This window comes from Lissotriton helveticus, chromosome 2_1 (assembly GCF_964261635.1).
Source record: "Lissotriton helveticus chromosome 2_1, aLisHel1.1, whole genome shotgun sequence".
NCBI classification, from domain to species: Eukaryota; Metazoa; Chordata; class Amphibia; order Caudata; family Salamandridae; genus Lissotriton; species Lissotriton helveticus.
The window spans coordinates 796,126,257-796,147,991 of NC_136059.1; the positions used below are offsets into that span (position 1 = coordinate 796,126,257).

Here is a 21,735-nt window from a genome sequence, read left to right on the forward strand (position 1 = left end):
CCCTGCTGTTAACCTGCCCTGTGCTCAACTGATAGCCTTGTGGAATGGAGGTTGGCTGCCTACGGAGGGTTGTCCATAGGATCTGACCAAAGGCCACACCCTGTGGCCAACTTACACTGCAGATGGCCAAAGGCTGGGTGCAGCGAGAGTTGGTTGCTCAGGGTGTTAGGCACTTAATTTGGCCATGCAGAAAATCCCCTTGTTGCATGACTGATGGTAGAGTATTTGGAAATTGGATGAGGTAATCAGTGAAGTAAGAAAGTAAGTCATTTGAGATGTCATCAGGGATATCGATGATGTCATTTTACGAGTGATTTCATATATGAAGTTATAAGCAGTGCATGAAAAAAGGCACGAGTTATGGTTTGTTTACCTAACCATTAATGATAAATTTAAATTGTTTAGTTTTTGTTTTGTAGCCATAACTACATTTTAATTTGAAATATATAAGTGAGTGTATGCATATATGAAACGGAGTGAGATAAATATATAAATATAAGGTAGAAAAAATGTTATACAAGTAATACATGTGTCTCAGTCCTCCTCCTCCTCCTCCTCCTCCTCCTCCTCCTCCTCCTCCTCCTCCTCCTCCTCCTCCTCCTCCGCCTCCTCCTCCTCCTCCTCCTCCTCCTCCCTCCCTCCCTCCCTCATCCCCCGCCCTTATCCGACCGACCCCCCCCCCTCACCTTCTGCAGTTAATCTCAAGGAGCAAGACAAACTGGGAAAGCACACAGAGGGCACTGCATTTTTGTTGAACCTACACAAAATGTACAACTGAAGAGCAGCATCATTCACAGTAAACACATTCCTGGTTGGAGATGATGTAAAGTACATCAGGCAGCGGTACAGCAATAAACCGACCTGGCTGTTTATGCAGCACTTAAACTGTTTGCCCACACTGAGCCAGCATCAGTGGGATATGAAAAATGCCAGTCTGTGGTATGTAAATGCTGTGTAATCAAATGCAACATTTTTGTTGGATACAAAAAAATAAATATGTTACACAAAGTTGAAAATCAACCAGCGTGCGTACCTGCAACTCTCTCATGACTGCACTGCATTTTCATAAACGTATAGGGTGCTCACCACTAATGAGCACGTTTCCCATAGAGCTGTTGCACAACTTAATTTGTGAATAGCAGGAGCACGAGGAAAACAGATTGACAAAAATGCATGAAATAACTGTACAATCCAATACATTTTTCTGAACATAATAGTCACCCCATGATTAAAAATGTTTACTTTTAAAGTGCACGCAATTCAAAAATTCTTCCAGTTCCTTCAAGCCTACAATAAATGTTTTTGTCCGGCAGCGGTGCGATGGAAAGCAGGTAAAATGCACAGCACCTCTTCTGCCCTCGCTTTCGTGGTACTCCGTAGTGATGAACAAAACTTGTTTTTTATATAGTGTGAGCTCGTCCTGAAGGTATTGGAGCGCTTTACATGAGCATCAGTTACATTACACAAGGACGCATTATTTAAGCACAGGGAGATTGGGTGATTTGCTGAGAATCACAGGATGGTAAGTCGATGCAGAGACTCCCGGAACCTTGTTACCCCGTTCTAGAGTCGGCAGCTTTGTCCATTACGCCACCTCCTCTCCACTTCACTTGTGCAGGAAGAGAGTCGTTCAAAGTCAGATGTAAAAGAAAATAAGTTCTGTTATAAATCAAGCATCATCACTGCACGTCTCACATACTTCAGTGCTATTTCATTAATGAATTCCGTCGGAATTGCAGGAAAAAGTCATAGCACGTACAGCCTTGATGCAGCTACTGTATGGTATTCACCACTAAGGAGCAAGTATCAAATAACACATCAACCGCGGTGTTCAGGAGGAGGATCCATAGAAAAAGCAGAGTGATATAAAGTAATGAAACCATTAAAAACTGCAATGAGTATACACCATTGTTAGCCCTATCAGCTTTAGGGTGGTCCTCCCTCCAATGTACTGCCTTGCTCCACCATTTTTCTGATCTTGTTTTTGCTGCCCTTCGGACTCTATGCACTTTACCACTGCTAACCAGTGCTAAAGTGTGTTAGTCCCATTCTCTAAATATGGTAACACCGGTTTATACCTAATTGGCATAATTTACTTTTTAGTCCCGGTTAGATTTGGGGGTTTCTAGTAAGCACAGGTAGGTACTTTTGACAAATAGAGACCCTTGCCTCTAGTCACAATAAGGGGATTACATTCCTAAATAACCCCTGCTCACCCCCTTGGTAGCTTGGCACGAACAGACAGGCTTATCTCAGAGGCAGTGTGTAAAGCATGTGTGCCCAAATACAGTAACCCAGTGACAACACTACAGATGGGCACCACACAAGGTTTTATATAAAAAACTAAGTATACTTTATATAGATTTACCACAAGACCATAAACAACAAAAATACACAATACTGTTACTTTAAGATGGTAGTTTAAGCTTAGTTCAGTTCAATTCTTAAGATGCGACACTTTGTGTCAATGTACCTTACGATGCATTGCGCTTCCAAGACAAGCAATGTCGCAGCGAGGGAAATGCGGCAAAGTTCAGGTGCAAAGAAATAAAGACGTGAAGATCTTCCAGATGCGGCACCCTTCTCCAGGGATGCGAGAAGTTCTCGGTTTAATGCGTGGACTGCAGCGGCGACACCCTTGTTCAGAAGTGCGAAGGCAACAGCTTCAGCTGCGACACTCTTCTCCCATGTTTGCTCAGGGATGCGAGGCGCTTTCCTCGATGCGGTGCAATGCAACAGTTCCAGCGGTGACACCCTTCTTCAGAAGTGCGACGGCAGCAACAGTGACGGCGACATGCTTCTACCTTGTTGCAAGGTTCTTCTCCCGATGCGGTGCAGTGTGACAACTCCAGTGGCGACACCCTTGTTCAGAAGTGCGACGGCAGGCAGCAGCAACGGCGACATGCTTCCTCTTCGTTGCGAGATGCTTCTCTCGATGCAGTGCAGTGCGACAACTCCAGCGGCGACACCCTTATTCAGAAGTGCGAAGGCATCAGCAGCGACGGCGACACGCTTCTTCGTTGAGTTGCGCTTCCAGCTCCTTGCGACACGCAGTTCCTCAGAAGGCCAAAAACAGCCGCAGACACTTCCAAAAGAACTCTGGGGAGCTGGGAGTTGAAGTCTGTTGTCCCTTAGACTTCAGCAGGAGGCAAGATCTTTTCCAAGACCTTGGAGATCCTTCACAAGTTGAAAGCTAAGTACACAAATTTCCTTTCTCCTCTCTTTGGCAGTAAGGCAACCAATGCAAACAATCCCCTAAGCAGCACTTCCACTTAGGAATAGTCTCTCCTCAGTTTCTTCAGGTACCTTTCCTCAGCAGAGGTTTCTTCTTGTTTGTCCAAAAGTGATCTAATTTCTTGGGATCAGGGTCCCAATATTTATACCCCAGAATCCTTTGTTCTCTGAGGGCAGAGGGGCCTTTGCCCAGTCCAAACCAGTTCTGGAGCACTCTGTTGACAAGACTCCTTCTTTCCTTTCACAGTGCAGGGCAGAAACATCAGGCGCCCTACAGGAGGTGGAGCCAGCATTGTGAAGGGAAAGCACAGCCCTGGAGCACTTTGTTGACATGATTCCTTCTCTCCTTTCACAGTGCAGGGCAGAGACATCAGACCCACCACAGGGGGTGGAGCCAGCACTGTGGGGGGAAGGCACAGTCCTATTCAGGTCCCAGGTTCCACTCCTCCCTCCAATCTAGATGCAGATCTCTCTATTCACCACTGGGCTGACTCATTCTGTCTCCTGGAATCCCCCAGCCCTGTCACTCAAACTCCAGACAAGGAATACACAACCTAGCAGAGGCAGGCTATGGATAGTTAGACAAGAAAATACCTACTTTCTAAAAGTGGTATTTACAAACACAGAATGTTAAAACCAACTTCACTAAAAGATGCATTTTATCATTCTGAGTCCAGGCATACTAAACTCGAATGTCTACCATGTTCTCTGTGTCGGTTAGGATTATAAGATGTAATAATCTAACTGCCCATTCAGGCCTATGGAAAGGTAGCCTTGGAATAGTGAAAAACGAAAATGGCTGTAATTCACTATTAGGACATGCCACACACACCAGGGCATGTCCTACCTTATACTTACAATGCACCCTCCTGCCATTGGGCCTACCATAGGGGCGTCTGATATGTAGGAAAAAGGAAGGTTTAGGGACTAGCAAGTGGGTGCACTTGCCCAGTCAGTATGGCAGTACCAGACTGCACACAGGCTCTGCAATGGCAGGCCTTAGACACACTTTTACAGGCTGCTTTTGTGGGTGGCACAACCAGTGCTGCAAGCCCACTAGCAGCATTTGGTTTACAAGCCCTGGGCACACTCAGTGCACTGTACTAAGGTCTGACAAGTAAACCAAATCAGTCAATCATGGAGTCACTAATCCATACATTAATTTACAATAGGGAGAGCATATGCACTTTAGCACTGATCAGCAGTGGTAAAGTGCCCAGAGTCATAAAACCAACAAAAACAGGTCAGACAAAATACAGGAGGGAGGCAAAAAGTTCAGGGATGACCCTGCAAAACAGCCAAGCCCAACAGTCCCTAGCTAGTATAGTGGCGCCACATGTGTAGAGGGCCTAGTACTATCGTAATTTTGTCCTAATATGCTTTAATCTTTGTGTGTTCTTAAGAATTGGCGCATTGGGACCAACTCTTACCATAAGGTGGTGCTCTGGGCCTGAGAGTGATTCAGGTGCTGTCGCTCCGGCGCCACTAGGGGACGTCCGCTTCTGTGTGCACCAGAATTACTACCTGCACTGAGCACAACAGTATCTGAAAACAGCACCAGAGAAGATATCTGGAAATGATCTCCTGTGTCCGTCAGCGCATACTATTTCCTGATGTGGAAACACTTGTAAATAGACTAAAGACCATCACTCAAGATGACCGACACTCCAAACACTCACTGAATAACTGGCCTGTGGGTTGATCTAAAATATGAGTAACATACAAGCAATGGCTGAAGGTGATGGACTCCTTATCCAATTCTCAGGAGGATGTCTCGTGGGCTGATCTATAATGTGAATGACATTTCTCTTTCACGAAAGTCTGTCGGACAGCTTAAGTGGTCTTTAATCCTGATCTAAAAAAAGAGAAGTGTGCCTCAAAGTGGACAACACTCACTGATACAGCATGATAAACGGTGAGGAGTAGCTCTAAAGGATAAATAATATTATGAATGTTTCAATGACTTAGTACAACTTTGAGTCCAGATTTTAAATAAGTGAGTATTATGAACTGATAAATATCTATATAGAACCTGCATGGAAATTTCCAAAAATATATGAAACTTTAAATCCAATAAAAAATATGAAATTCGTCTGTATAATGTATTCTATCTTGGCTATGAACACATATCCCCAAAAGTAAGAACTTATGTTAAGTAATACAATTCAATATTTAACTGATTGCTGTCTTTACTTTCAACTTTATGCAGGCTTAGAAAGTGTCCAAGTCAGATGCACCTCACCGTCGACCATATCAGCAATTCCATTAATGACATCCTGAATCATCGGAGTGCTACGAGGCCCACTACCATTCACAAACTAATGAACCGCTTCCCTAAGACCGCCATTATTTCTAGCTAGTATCACCTGAACTGAAGCCCTCTACCACTAGTTCCCAGAAATGTCTTAAGTGACTGAATGGCATTTTATTATTTTTTTCAGGCTTATGCCCTCAGGACAGGAGCCCAGTATAAGAGGGGATGCACCACTCGCTACGAATGATCCCCTGGGCTGAAGTTTTTGCATGAAGGATTGAAGCCCAACAAATTACTGCTGCTCAGCAAGCAACAGTGGCTCAGAGAAGCACCAAGGCACGTCAAGCAGCTGCTAACTCACAACATACCCACATATTGGTGAAACTGGAATCTGCCCTAGGTTGGACAGTGAACCATCAAACAATGTATAAGACTCAAACTATGGAGGATGAATTCAGCGATTTTGCAAACCCAAAGTTCAGATTTTTCACATTTGCCTTTGAATTATTCCATTAAGTTCTTTGGTGTTTCCCAGTTTGCAAGCACACCTTAGTAAGATGTTCTACCACATCCACCATGACTGTTCTGTGTCTAAATGGCTTCACAAACAATTTGGTATTTAGTGGGTTACATTTCCTCTACCCCGGTGATCGTGGGTAACACTTTGGAAATCCTTGATCCTGGGGATGGAATGGATAGCAAATTAGACTTGGCATGAGTGGTTGGGGGGGTCATTCCAGGCAGCTTTGTTGGGTGTTCCAAAGGGGAGATCAATATGCTTGAGGATCCCACCATGTCTGTACCACTTCAGTTAGCTATAATTTCACATTTGTAAAGCGCAAACTAATCAGCCCTAAGGGTATCCAGGTGCTGGGGGCCCACAGGAGATTACATGAGCTATTGCCCAGAGTCACACGATGCTGAGCTGCAGCCAGTACCGAACTGTTAGTTCACTGCTGCACGGAACATACTTCTTTTAATTCAGCAAATTCTTCTTGGCTGCGTCCCAAAATGTAAACACCACGGATCGGGATATTTTGCTACGAAGCTGGCCCCATGAGCAATCAAAGCGTCTTCCGAACAAACACGACAATTATATTCACTAGCTGTGCGGCCTAATTGAGAAACTAGGTGGAGCCTGCCTCAGCTTAGACTTACTTGAAGACTAGCCCCTGCACAACGTAGCTCCATATCAAACAACCCTCATCAAAAACACATCTCGTGTCTTTGTGTTTCCACAACAACCTGATGGACCACAGTACTTAGAGCTCTTTAATCATTTTCCAGCAGTACTCTGTCTGAAAACAAGCAGTGGCCCTAGTCTTTTCACCAAAGATATGTCATTATATCAGTAACTTCCTTCTTTAGTAATATAGGTCCCATTGCCTTCTCAGTCTAATATACACCATATGCGCCCTGAAGAAGGTGATACCCACAGAAAGGGTGTTTCACCAAAACGCACGTCAGCAGTGTGAATAAGTTCCCTCAATGAACACATGTGGATTACTTGTTTTGGAAAATTGATGAATTATTTTGAAAAGTTTTTTTTATGTGAAAATATTAGGTTTGATTATATTCATTCAGAAGGATTCTTTTGTTATGATGTTACATTAATTATAAAACACATTCGTGGGTTTTGTTCTTTTGAGTTGGTGGCAAAAAATAAATCTGTATTGGTATATATATTGAGGGGACTTGGTGCATAGTATGCTTTTTGTGATATGGATTTGCAGATGTTCGAGTATGAATTTGATTGTATGTTTTCTTTGTCAACTCTTTTTATTGGCATTTCTATGTCATTTTCAACAACTCAGTTCACGCATCATGTACATCAAATACATTATCACCAGTGTTCTGCTATCAGTACTCTGACAACACCTTTTGCTATTAAGGCGTTAATATAGTGTGACATATATGTCAGTCGACTGAGTCCCGGGCCTTCGTACATGGCCATATCCTGTGCGAGTCTTTGCGTCTCCTCTCCGCCTGGAGTGCCAGTTCATATATACATAACTCAGTTGCAACCACAACATTTGCAAGAAACAGTAATAACGAGATACAGCTTTATGACCTGTGTTCAATACAAAACATTCCCCCATTCACCTCATGAATTTGATTGTACGTTGTGAGCGGAAGTTTTGCAGTTGGATCTCATGTTTCTATAACCTTTTAGATAGGATATTTATTTGTGAATGCACTAATATATGTGTATTGAATAGACAAAAAATAATAAATCAAATAATGTCTAAATGATCTTGGATGATGTGAATATTTAAGTTGGTGGTCTAGCCAGAGTGGTCGATAAAACCTATGACGTATAGCATACTCTAAAATGGTATAAGTAGAGTATCTCTTTTGTGCTTTTTGGCTGTCTCCCCCCTGCTTCTCTACCTACATTTAACTCCAGGGGTCCCCATGTTAATAGTGGATGCTTGAGGATCCCACCATGTCTGCACCACTTCTGTAAGCTATAATTTCACATTTGTAAAGCGCAAACTAATCAGCCCTAAGGGTATCCATGCGCCGGGGGCCCATGGGAGATTACATGAGCTATTGCCCAGAGTCACACGATGCTGAGCTGCGGCCAGTACGGGGGATCGAACCGTGAGCCCTGCGCTCTGGAGTCAGCCGCTCTTGTTGCTGCGCCACACCTCTCCCTCTTAGCTCACTGTCTTTGCATTATGTGTCCATGACAAATCTGTGACATAATGTATCAAATCTGTATAAATATAATTTAGATGTAGTTCATCTATCCGGAATACTCCAGCCTCCAATATTCCTTTGGTCGAACATTGGAAAAATCCCTATAAGATTCCAATGGGACTTCAGTTTCCAGCTGAGTTATACTGCAATCCTGCTTCACATCAGACTGTTAAGGACCGAGGACATCTTTAATATAGCCTTTGGGAATTCATGTTAAAGGTCGGTTTTGAAACTTAGGTTATAATACACATGAGATTTTTTTCCTGCCAATTAAATTAAATACTCTTGCTTTGATAATGAAACAAAATGATGGCATAAAACTCTGGTAATCAATCACTAGTGACTAGAACACACGGAAATGCACAGTTTTACTGCAGGAGTTCATAGGAGAGCTCAAAACCTAAGATTTTAGAGCAGAATGTTTTTACATATTAAAAACGTGTTCATTTCTTAGGAAGAAACATTGACATAATCAGCATGTAATTTCATATAGGCTCATAAGCTGCATGTGGGCGTTAGTATGAAAATTTCCATAAAACATTTAAAATATTTTCTTTATTGATTTAGTAAGGGGCGTACAATAAAACTGTACGTATTGCTAAAACTGGTGAATGGAATAGTACCCAAGTCAACATGCTACATAAATATACTCCCCCCCCTTAATTGTGACCTTCATTTTGCTACTTCCTTTTACATCTGGATATTCACCCGGTCCTCGAACTCGCCTCTAGCAATTCTTTAGAAATTGCAATTCATCCTATCCCAGCCTCACATATCTATCGCAAAATTCCCTTTTCGTTGTGAAATTATTTGCACCCCATAATAAACAAAAGACTGAAAGCACAAGACGATTGCTCCAACCTCAAATTATCCTGTCCCTCCTGTTGGGTGTATACCATCCCAACTTCAAAATCTCTTTTTGTACCACAATACTAACACAGTCATGTGCTCACACCCCTGCTTCATTTTACTGCCTCAACACCCCAATCCCCCACTAAATCTAAATCCCTACAAGAGTTGCCTTTAGCAGATGTACGCAGTCCATCGCCATGAACAACTTCTCTCTCACTCAAACATGTGGCCCCTTTCAGTACACGCGCCTTTTTCCACCGTAAAAACCACCTACTCCCTTCAACTACAAAAACAACATTTCCTCACCACCTCTCAAGATTCGTTTTTCATGCTGGCATCCGATCATTGCAATGACTGCTCTTCAACCCAAGATCTGCAATGACTTATCATCCGTCAAAAGCACCCTTATAACCACAACCTCTTTTAACTCAAAATGATTCCGAACAGCAATAACCCACACCAGTCGAACATCGTATATATTGTATATATTTTGAACACGTGCTGCACTTCGATGTACAGTGTAGAGAGGTATGTCTTCCTTTTATTGACCCTCTCACGTCCCACCCACAATGGAGTTCCTCTTTGATGCAACCTCTACTCTCTCGTTATATGTCAAACAAATCGCATCACAAATAAATAAAAACACTGTAACATGTTTATCAAGTGATAAAAGTCCAGAAGAATAATCTTCTACATTGCACGCCTGTTTAAGAGGACATTTTAAAACTAATTTGCTACAGGCAACACAAAGTTGACTAGAACAAAATAATTTATCAGAATGAAAGTGTCAGGTGGCCAATGTAGAGATCAAAGCATAAGCAAAACCCTTAGAAAGTACACTGAAAATGGCAAGGATTTTAACTTAATGTGATGGCAGGTTGGAAATTCAGATTGAACAAACACAATATACACTTCATAAGCATGCATCCATATAGATAAATTAATTTCTGATCGCGTTCAGATTATATCTACAAAATATGCCTTCTAAATCCAGTTTGTACGTGATACACATAGTTTAGTTTTTTAAGCTAATACTATGTTATTTACACATTCCAAAAATCTTTTGTATTCAACAGTTGGCAATTGCTTTACTAATAAGCCCCAGAAATTGAATGACAAATTCAATAGTTGCGGCACATACGCATACAAAAACCATTGGCCTGCTTCCTTAGCATGCAAACACTCAGGGCACTTTTAGAGTAATACCATGTGGAGTTACTCCAGTCTCTACTTTGGTGATATAGGACCACAAGTGCCATCCTGGAGCATTACATGTGACGGGTCCTACGTTGTTCCACCAAGTATTTGCTCCAACAAGAACTACGATCCCCGATACATTTAACATTAGTTATAAAAACAAATGCTTGCAGAAGCCTAGCTGTGACCAAACATTAGCCATATTTACTCATCTGCGGAAGTAAGAAGGCGTCTAGTGGAAAACATATGTGAAGCCTTTGCCTTCTCTCCCTTGGGCCCATTCGACCTACTGCAAAGACTAGAGGGAGAAGGAACTGGTCATGATAATGTGTATAGAGCCTGCTGTTGCAAGAGTCCGCATCTCCACACCACGAGACCTTCGTAGAGATTTGGTAGCGAGCTAGCCCTGAGTGGATAAAATGATGGTAAATGCATGTAATTCCATGGACTGTTATTCTAATGCAGGGGCAATGCCACTGGGCAGCACCTAGAGAAAACCAGCAGCAAACCCAAGAAGGTTACTACTTGATAAATATCAAACCATTTGCAATATGACTGCTGTGTCAGTATTCAGGTTTGCAATAGGCCTTCTCTTATACTCACTGACAACACCCATATTTAAACATCGAGTCTATAGAGCTATCTTATAAGAACGTTAAAGATCCCAGATTCAGTGCACTGAATCAAATGCATGCATGTATTGTGTCATTGTATAGAATCTTATATTTTCTGAAATTTTAAAACAAGCCCAGCGTTAATGCGTTAATTTAATGGTGTCAGGGAATAATGCAAATAGCCTCAAAGGACCATATTAATGAAGCAACTTGACGCTCGTGGAAAATCGGCTTCTAACCAATCTCAAATGATTAGATTATGTTTCTTTATTTAGATTTCTGGCAGGGATTTGTCTTATTTGAAAACAAAAGAGTGTCATGTCAGTCTATAATTACTCGCCGTCTTATTTATAGCCTTTGTAGCTAAGGAACTTTAAATGCAATAATCAACAAGAGAGTGTCATAATCATGGTTATCTCTATCCAAATCAAATTGCTACGGGATGCGTTTACTAAAAATGGATGGTGGCTTTTTTCATATTTTGAAAGAGATAATCCTGCTGATGTTATAACGCAGCGAGTGATTCCTAAATATCTACTCAGTGTAACACGGACTTCAATTACATGGGGACTGAGCGTCAATATAATAGATCCGTTTTCCACGAGGGATGAAATTTAACCCAAGTTAAGTTGGAGGGGGGCCTAATGATGTCAATTAGCTCTCTAAAGAGAACAAGAAACATTATATGAACCAGTGCCCATGCCTCCCTCAAGACTGTATTTCAGAAGCACTGCCTTGAATCGTTTGCAAAGCTGGAGAAGAAATCCAGGTCATGTGGCTTCCAAGAAAGCAACTACAGATTAGTAATCATCTCAAGTGATTACAAAGGGGTGAAAATGAGGTTTCAACAAAAGGTTTCAGTTGTATCAAGTGTATCATAGTTCTGCTCCCTACTAAGTTAGAACTTCTTAAAGGATATATGGCTTGGGAAGCCATATATCCTTTAAGAGGCTATAATGCCACTCGTTGCACAGCTATTCAGGCTTAGCTTTCTGATCATTTACCAAAGACTGTATCTTATTCTTATCTCATGGCCCTTTTAAATTCATTCATGTAGCTATTCTCACTCACTCCGCAAGGTTCACATTTCCATATCTCAAACTGTGTTAATCTCCAGAGCAAAAGTGATATTGCAACAACTGAGAAAATTAACTGTACGTTAAAACGTTTCCACTGTGAAATGGCAGATGAATGAATCTTAAATTATTAATAGTTAGCTTTTTTAGCCTACATTAATAATGTTCTGCAAAAATCCACAGTTACTAACCTATAATTTCTTGAATAAATACACCTTACACACTTTTAAAATCACAGTTCATCAATCCAAATGTTTCTACTGCAGCAGCTAGTATCCACCTCCACCTTATAGTGCAAACTCTCTACTACAGTCTATCAACTTAGAAATACCATTAATTGAGAAATAACTGCTTACCGCCTTACAGAGAGATACACAAATATCTTCAATTTGCACATTCACATTTCTGTCTTAGAAAATTGATCAATCCCAACATTGATATCTCAGTGGGGTCCTACTTAATGTCATGAATAGAAGATCCGCATATCTACATACAAGTAATCAAACATCCAAATATAAAGTAGAGAACAAAAAGATGCTTACCTTTCACAAGCTCGTACAGTCCATGCAGCAATTATCCATAATGAGATACTAAAAACCAACAATACAGTTCCCGGGCATATTGTCATTAAAGTCTTCATTACAAAACGGGTATTGAAGTTTATTTTATTTAGTGCTCCAATGCTCCTAGACGAGGCATCAGTAAAAAGTTTGCTATGCAAAAGCATAACTCTGGCAATAAGATACAGTCTTAAGAACATTGGTATTGATAAAATAATATCCACGTCAGCTGTGGTTGTAGATGGAGTATACGAAAAGGCAAGCCGTGCTGTCCATGTAAAAGTATAATTCCCTGGTATTGGATGAATAGCACACACAAGTATTTCTAGGCAGAGGAAGAAAATCCGCTCATATGTCATGGCTATTCTCCAGTCATCTGCGCCATTGTCCACCATAAACAGCTGAAAAAGCAATGAAAAGCAGTTAATTTTTTAACTCAATATGAAAATTAAATAATTTTACATTATTCCATATCAGTAAACATTAATATTTGCTGTAGTTAAATAATTTATGCATTGAAGACCATTAAGTTAGGCCATTATAAAGCTTGCAGAGATTTGAAGCTAACAAAATAAGCTCTGTTCCATTAGAACTGTCAACCCATTAAAAGGCTAAGTAATGTTTTATAGAGCGACAACCTAATAGTATAGTTTTAGTAGTTGTGAATACATTATGTCTCTCCTTGGATGGTGTCAAAAGCCTTTTATTAAAGAAAATATAAAGGGGCTGTAAAGTTTGTGTTTTAAACCCAATAATTAAAAGATGTACATCACAGAGTTCACACTGTTGAAGCTAAGTGTATTCTCATGGCACCTTAGCCACCACAACTTCTCCAACTCCTCAGCTACTGCCTCTACCAGTCATAGGACGCATGGAATCCCCTTATATCAGGTCATTCTACATGTGTGGGCTCCATTGCACATGCTAGACTGAGTTCCTTTATACAAGCTCCAATACCATGCATGTCCCTTCCATACATAAGACATAACCAACAATGTTGCTTTGATAATCTACTACACAGTACTATTAGAATAAGTTATACAAATATAGGATACTCTTATTTAAATATGTACAAATACCTAAATGCTTCAATGCAGGCTCAGTGAGACATTCCAGCCTCTACTCAAAGATCACATTTTTACATATGTCTGGTGAAAAAAGTAATCCCTCTGGTATTTTGGGGTTTTCACAGTTCTGCTGCTCCTCTTATCAGCACTTTCATTTATTCCCACCTCTACGTTATTTCCATTTGGAATATTCTCCCCATTGTCCTGCTCCATGTGATTCTTTTCCCAATTGCCACTCTGTTGAGATTCCAAATTCCTGGAGTCTTCTGTCTTCACCACATTTGTGAAAAATATGAGTACCTGAATCAGCTTATGGTATTTTGACCCATTCTTCATACATGTTGGATTCTCAATTCTAACCTAGCACAAAAATGGACAGATGGAACGCAGTTACACCTGAAGCCTGGCTAGACCACACAGCATAAATGTACACAATGAACCCAGAGGAGAAAACATCAGAAGGACCCCCATGTCAGAAGGGGCTGAAGTTGAGGAAGAAGACAGACACACGAGGTGGGCCAAATCGAGGACCCGAAAGAAATCAAAGGACATAAAAAGGATAAAAAGGGATGGAGCCCCAGGTCCCAATGGTAGGCCTGAGCTGTAAATTCCGTTCCGCTCGCGAAATTTGGGTAACTTCGCTTTCTGCCAAAAATTCTGCGATCCGCGTCTTCGCAGAATTTTTTCCTTGTTCGCACTTTCAAAATGCGTGTTTGCGAGATATTTCCCCCTGAGCACGCAAACAGCATTCGCGAACAGGAAAAAAGCATTGCGAACGGGCGGCACAAGCAATTCCGCGTGTTCGCTGAACTTTTGCGTGCCCGCAGAGATTTCTTACCATTTCGCGGAGCGTTGCGTAGCGCGACTACGCAAATTCTGCCAACCCCTACCCAATGGCCTACCGGGCGGACTGTTTAAGCAGGACCCCCAAAGGGTGGGCGGAGTTGCTATCACCTCTGTACATGGAATGTAGAGCCTCAGCAGATGTGCCAGATGCATGGCACGGTTCGCTACTGCAGCCAATATAAAAAAAAGGAGCAAAAACTGACCCAAAAAATTATAGACTCATTGCCTTGTTAGACATCGAAGGCAAAGCATATGCTAGTACTTTGCTACAGGAACTAACAGCCTGGATCGAGGACAATGAAATACTACCTTTTTTTCAAACTAGATTTTGAAAAGGCTGTTCTACTATAGATAACATAATGTCTCTCTCGTTTCTGGCACTGCAGGCGAATATCAGTAACAATCTGCCAGTATTTGCATGCTTTGCAGACTATTCAGCAGCCTTCAACGGGGTAAACCGTAGCAAGCTATGGCACAAATTGCTCAGCTGGAAGATCGCCGATACACTCCTGAAGGCAATCACGTCATTGTACACCAACACTTGGGTGACAATCAAACTGGCGGGGGAGACAGTCACACACAAGCGGTCATCTGACTAAGGCCTAAATCAGGGCTGTGCTTTAGCACCACCACTCTTAAACCTTTACACTGCAGACTTGGGGAAAGTCCTACAAAGAGCAAGTCTGGCAACCCCGAGAATCGGACACCAACAACTACATGTGATCCAGTATGCCGATGATCTGGTGAGTCTCAATCACACCAGAGTAGATTTGCAAAGAGGTGTGAATGCATTAAACATCTACAACCCAGAAAACTGGCTTGTTGTGGTGTTTGGTAAATATATGAAGAAAACAGGCTTAAAATGGAGACTGGGCAGTAACAACATAGCCACAAAAAGAGCATACCACTACTTAGGAGCGCGGTTGAACGATAAAGGCAAGGCAACCTTGCACCAGACTAAGATGCAGGCCAAAATAAAAGCCAACATATATGCACTGTGCAAACAGCAAGGTAACTTACATAGCCCTAACACTAAACCTATTATGAGAGTAACAAAATCCAAACTGCTCGCTATTGCTAGGTACGCATCTCACGCATTCCCAGGAAAGATGGAAAAGATTATGGAAAAAGCATAGTGCCGGTGCTATAAAAGGCTTTTCAAGCTCCCTAAACACACACAAAATGCCCTGATTCAGCTTGAGTTTTGCTTGGTACAACAAAATCACGAATGCAGGAGCACATTGGTAAAATTCTGGTTTAAGACAGTAAAAGCCCAAAAAGGATCCCGTAAGGAGGTATTGAGAACCATATTTGAGGGGGAACCGAATCCATGGCAGAATTACTGCCTGGAGACAGTGGCTGAGTTGGGTTAAACCACAGCACCCTGTTCCCAAGAAGAACTAAACTATCCAGCAATAAAGAGGTTGCTACATAAACAAACCACCCTGATATCAAGGAATGAAGATCTAGCTAGGCTCAAAAATACCAGAGGGTTGGTCAGCCTAACTAAAGCAAACCACCCTGATATCAAGGAATTAATATATAGCTAGACTCAAGGATATCAGAGGGTTGGTCAGCCAACTAAAGCATACGAGTCGCACAAAAAACAGCCATATATGAACAACCCCCTAGGAAAGAAGTGCTTGAAAGATATTCAATGTGCACGCCTAGTCCCACTGCCAATAAAGGAACTGAACCCGGACTGGAAATCGTTGAGCAGGATAACAAGATGCAGGCTGTGCAACTATAATGCAGAATCGTTTGTACACCTAATATGTTGGTGCCCCGCCTTACTGCAACATCAACGTAAATTGTTAAAACCAATGTTTTTAAGGCATGGGTTTAGAAAATGCGTTGACGCACTGGCCCTGCTCCAGTCCTGCACAGAGCCCTCAGATCTGGCCAAATTTGGCAAATTCATGAATATGACACGGAGGGTCCTAATTGAAAACAGCCCAGAAGAAAAGTGTGCGGTTGCAATTGCCAAGACTCCTGTAGTAAATGAAGGAGACAAACAGTGAGGATCCCCTCCAGAAAAGGACTGCATGGTCCCTACAAAACCGCAATGCATTAAGTGACTTTTTTTCTTCTCAAGAACACACAAGGAACATGGATCTTTCCAAACGTAATTTTAAACCAATGTATTTTAGGGTAATACCCACTTTTACAGATAGTCTGTGACCAGTGTTCAAATGATATTGTTCATTTTTATATACAATTTGATATTTGTATTATAATGGTGTTAGATACATATTTATACAATAATTTTGATATCGTACCACAACTTTGCAATGATTACAAGTAATTATACAAATAAAATAATTCACTCATTCACCTAGTCTCCCACCCTCACTTTTGTGGTTTTCACTGCATGCCTTTTATTGACTCAACTTTCCCTTTAATTCTGTTTCAATCTTTTACATGTTCTCCAGCTGTTTTCTGATTTTCTAACATCACAATTAGTGGTCATCGATGCAAGACATATCACAGAATAGAGTTTAAGATCTCTGAACAGTTCAAACTGAATTTCTTCTATGGTTGAGTCCATTGTTAGTTAATCTATACATTTGTAATCTGACTAGAAGAGACTCTCTTAAGTTCCCCCCATTTGCTATAGCTCGGTGTATTGCCTCCTTGTGTACCATAATACATTTCAACCATCCACTGGCCTTGAAGTGGTAAAGTACGCACCTCTGTTTTATACCTCTCTTTTTTTTAATTCCTCCATTTTATTTGATAAAAGTTGTATTCAATTATCTGTTAAAATTGAGCGTTGCAATCCTTGTCTACTTATAAGATTATTCAGGAATTTGATCACTACACAAGTCTCTTCACTGTTAATTATACAAACATATGGCCATCTCAAGTGTATTTCAATTCAATCTGTACAATGACATAATGCTGCCCTTCCTTTCCTTCTACTTGTTTTATTATATCAAGCACTACATCTTTCAAAGATTTGTCTGGCAACATCCTGGAAACCATGGGCAGCATCTTAGGTGTTCAAATGTTATCACTGCATCAGCATTCACAGCACTATCTCTAATTGTTCTCACGGCATGAATATCAATACATGGCCTCACAAAATCCTTTGTCAAGCCTTGCTTTTCTTGCTGCTTAAATACCCATGATGTGCAATACTCAAGCTGTCTCTGACAGCACCAGGGGGCACAAGTTTGGCACCTCTCGAGATTAAATCCGCTTCCGAAAAACCATCTCTCATTTCCAAACATTCCCACTTTGTGGACTACAGCTCGTTTTATTTCCCCACTCCACTCTGCCTTTATTTGGGCAGCTACTTCTTGTAAGTTTTCATCCATGACTATCAAATCTTGCCATTTGTTTTCACTCATCGCTTCTTGTAGTATTTCATATACTCCGGTTTCTTCCACTTCTTCTATGACATCTTGTAGCTCTTCAAAACTAACTTCTTTCACATTAATCTAATTTTCTTAAGGTAAGCAGTAAATTTAGGCACAAACATATTGTAATATTCTGACATTACAAGGACCTGCACTAGCCCATCTTTATTTTCACGACTAAAAAGCTTCTTTATTGTTTTTAGTAATTCATGCTTTGGTTTCTGCCTTTCTGTATTATCTTGCGACCAAGATAAACTATTTTTTGTTTATAGAATTTGCACTTGAAACTTTTAAGATCAAGACCACATCTCTAAGTCTAATTAGCACTTTATAAGTTTCTCCTCATGTTCGTTGCAAGATGAACCAATAATTTATAGGTCATCTTGATACATTTTTATTCTCAAAATCCCTTTCAACACCCTTTTTATACAAAGTCTACATAGATGAGATTCTTGGATTGTTAATGCATGAGGTTCCTCTTTTTTATTTTATCTTATTAACTTATCCTTACAGACTGCTGTTGACCCACATGATCTTGGGGATTGAGGAAGTGCCTCTACCCCCTTCAGCCTTGACAGTCTGAATCTGCACACTCTTTGCAGTAGACACAGATGGGCCTCAGTGATGCTTTGAAGACTCAAGTTTGCCCTCTCGAGGTCACCGGATCCCACTGTTAGTTAGGTGGAGCACTGTAGGTAAGCTGAATAAGGCGTGCAGACAATGAATACAAAAGAATTATATTTGCATCTTTATGCTCTCCATCAGTATGTTGTTTGGTTATAAGTCTATTCTGTTTACCTGTCCTCAAAACACATTTGAAAGTATTCTCATGTTCCTGATCTTATGAACTCTGTAAACAGGCTGACCCATTTAACAATGTATGAAGATGGACCTCATCCTAACAGCCCGTGTCTCTGCCCATTCCTATGAAAGCAACCAGAGGATTGCCTAAAAAGCAAAACTGCACAGTGAACCTTAATAAAGGACTGACCAATGCACATATACTGATGGTTCTTGTAATGGTTTTTAACACTCTGTATTATTGTGGTTAGTTGAATGATTTGTAATGCTTTCTAAAGTTTATAGCACTCTTATTTACAGCAAGCTGTACCCATTTTTACCATTAACTATTATCATCTTCCTTGTTCTAAACGTCATATCGCCAAGAAGTGTTTGTTCACTTCACATTTTTCATTTTATTTCTAAGGGTAATTTTATATTCCTTTCTACTGTGTTAGTTTGAGGACTAATCTTCTAGAGTAGTCTTAAGGTCACTCCTATCTGGAGCTTGAGCCATAGCGTCTGACTCAGAGCTCAATCCATTGAAAACCCATTTCTCTTGGGCCCCATGCTATGATTATTTATACAGCTACAATCTTGATACTCGAAGACATTCTGCTATCATGCCTACTGGCATCATGTTGAACTGCTCAGTCTTTCCCTAGCAATACCTTTGTAGATTGCTCTTGTTTCTAGTGTACAAAACATTGAAAGAGCAAGAACCCCATGGACAGAAAATAACCTCTATTTATTCATCTATAATCAAAGCTAACCTCTGGATTCCCATCTTCAACAACAGTAACATTATGATTCAGGCACCTGAAAATCGATTTCCACTTCATGCCATTCTGGTATTCTATTATATAGCCCCTTTACTGGTTAGAGCTTCCAATCCTTTCAAACACTGTTATTAACTTACCTCAGCTCAAAATCATTTCCATTTTGCCATTTCTTTTGTCTATCTTTTACTCACAACATATCCCATTCTCCCCCTAGTGCCTTTACTTTTCTCTAATAATTTGTTAATATAAGGATAAATCCACTATCAACCTGCCATACCAGCAGTCACCCAGCAATTTCTCAATTCATCTTCTCTAACTCTCCCCACATCATACTCTTTCTCACTATTCACCTTTTACAATACCGCTCTTGATGTAGCCACAGTGGAATTTCCATGCCCTTGGACCCTTTCCACTTATATGCTTGATGACTATTCCCTTCCTGTGCACTATGTACTCGTGCCAGGTAGCTGTTGCAATAGCTTCAATGATGCCCTTAACACTGCCCCTCTCAGCCACACACTAGCCCTTGTATTGCAACTTACCACCCTCATTGGCAAACTTGTCATCTTCAACTCTCACAAAAGCTCTGACAAACTCTCTGACACCTAGCCTTATGTCACTAACTCTCAATATAGCGACTAGAACCTTTGCTTTCTCTTTGAGGCACCTCTACTCATTAAACTCTAAATAGGATGAACTCTCTCTACAGAGACTTAAACTTTCGAACACTCCCACTCCTCAGAACACTGCTGCCAAGAACCCTAATGAGAAGTTGAAAACCTTGTAATCATTTAAGCCAATCAACTTCCAAGCTTAAACTAAATGTTTCCACTTCTCTCTGAAGTTCTTAATGCTTTATTACAGGGCTTTTGTGCAAAGGCAACTAAACTATGGCAGAACACAGCAACCTTTAATAATATGTATTCTCCCCCTGAGGATTACCAGAACACCAGGGACTATATTTGACAGAGAAATGATCCCAGTTTTTACAGGTCTGCCACTGTAGCATATTGCATTCAGGTAATCCCGGTGAAAGTTCAACATACTTATTTATTTCCTTTCTGCTTGATAATGGTTTTGTTTAACTCTGCTGAAGCCCACATACATCAATGGGGGCATTTTTCTTATCCTCAATAAAAAGTATTGTGTTCCACTGAAGGATTCAATTCTAGTGAGAGGCCAGACCACTCTTAACCACTTCGCTGCTGGCCCGATTCCCCTGCTGTGCTGGGGGAGGAGGGCGCGCACAGCGCCCTGGTGCTCATGACAAGCTCAGCTCGTCATGAGCCACGGTTCTCGTGTGCTCATGACGAGCTGAGCTCGTCACGGCCACGCCCGTTTCAATAGAACGCTCAGCACAGCAGGGGAATTATCCCCGTGTGTGAGCGTTCTAACTGACATGACGAGCTCAGCTCGTCATGAGCACCTGAGAACCATGGCTCATGACGAGCTGAGCTTGTCATGAGCGTGGGATGGGTTAAATATCTTTATCCAGGACAGTCTCTAAAACTTCTACTTATTGACAACTCAAGAGACAACAAACTTGGGTGCAAGTATTGCTGAATATTAGTTCTGATGATTTTGTAGCTTGCTTCAGAGCCAGCCTTCCCAGCTTTCAATAAGATCATGAGGTTAATGACGTCACCAGCAAATTCATGATCTATTGATTGAGATTGTGAGGCATGAAAATTATAACAATTGATCTGCTCAATAGCATATTAAGGAACTTAAGGATGAACATAAACTATTGAGAGTGACTAAACACTGTTAGTGGCTGCTGTGACCAGTTCAACCCTGTGCTAATAGCATAAAAGTGCCTCCCTATTGATGGTAAAACTATGGGACATATCTGGATTCTTGGGTCCAACATAAATCTGATTTTCTTGACTCCAGTTGTAAAAACCTGGCTCTTTTGCTCCTAGAATTCTGTGACCCTCATACTGTAGACCATAGCACTGGGGACTCAGTACCTTTTTAACACTTGGCTCCCAACGTAGCGAGACAGCAGACTGAGGCTGACTCGTGATTACCATTTAAGCTAGAAATTCAGAACTCAAACATGTAACAAATATCGCTCAATAAATGTATGCAAAATAATTCAGTTTCGTTTAAAAAGGAACTTTAATTATGCAAAACTGATTACTATGCACAAAGTGACATATATATGTATAAAGGTTTAGGTGTGAAAACCAACAGAAATACCATCCAAAAAGCCTAACAATCTACAGTGAGCAGTGATTTAAGAAAGGTTGAGTAGTTAACTAACCCCCTCATAGGTCTAAGGCACCAGTAACAGTTTTTCTAACAACATACCCTCATATCCCTGGGCGGTGGCTATATACTAATATAAATTACTTAATTGAAGCGTTGGCTATTTTTAATACAAACATATCCCTGCAATGATTTTT

At 41.0% G+C, this 21,735-nt stretch overlaps 1 protein-coding gene across 2 annotated transcripts in view; it reads right to left on the reverse strand.

The window, feature by feature from the left end:
* KCNN2 (potassium calcium-activated channel subfamily N member 2) overlaps positions 1–21,735 on the reverse strand; it is a 656,625-nt gene that overhangs the window by 498,638 nt on the left and 136,252 nt on the right. Inside the window, exon 3 of one of the 2 annotated variants that reach the window (XM_078675527.1) lies at positions 12,473–12,891. In XM_078675527.1, coding sequence (XP_078531653.1) covers positions 12,473–12,891 — 419 coding nt within the window. Of the gene's footprint in view, positions 1–12,472; positions 12,892–21,735 lie in introns of those variants that run through there. The other variant, XM_078675528.1, reaches the window with a different exon arrangement.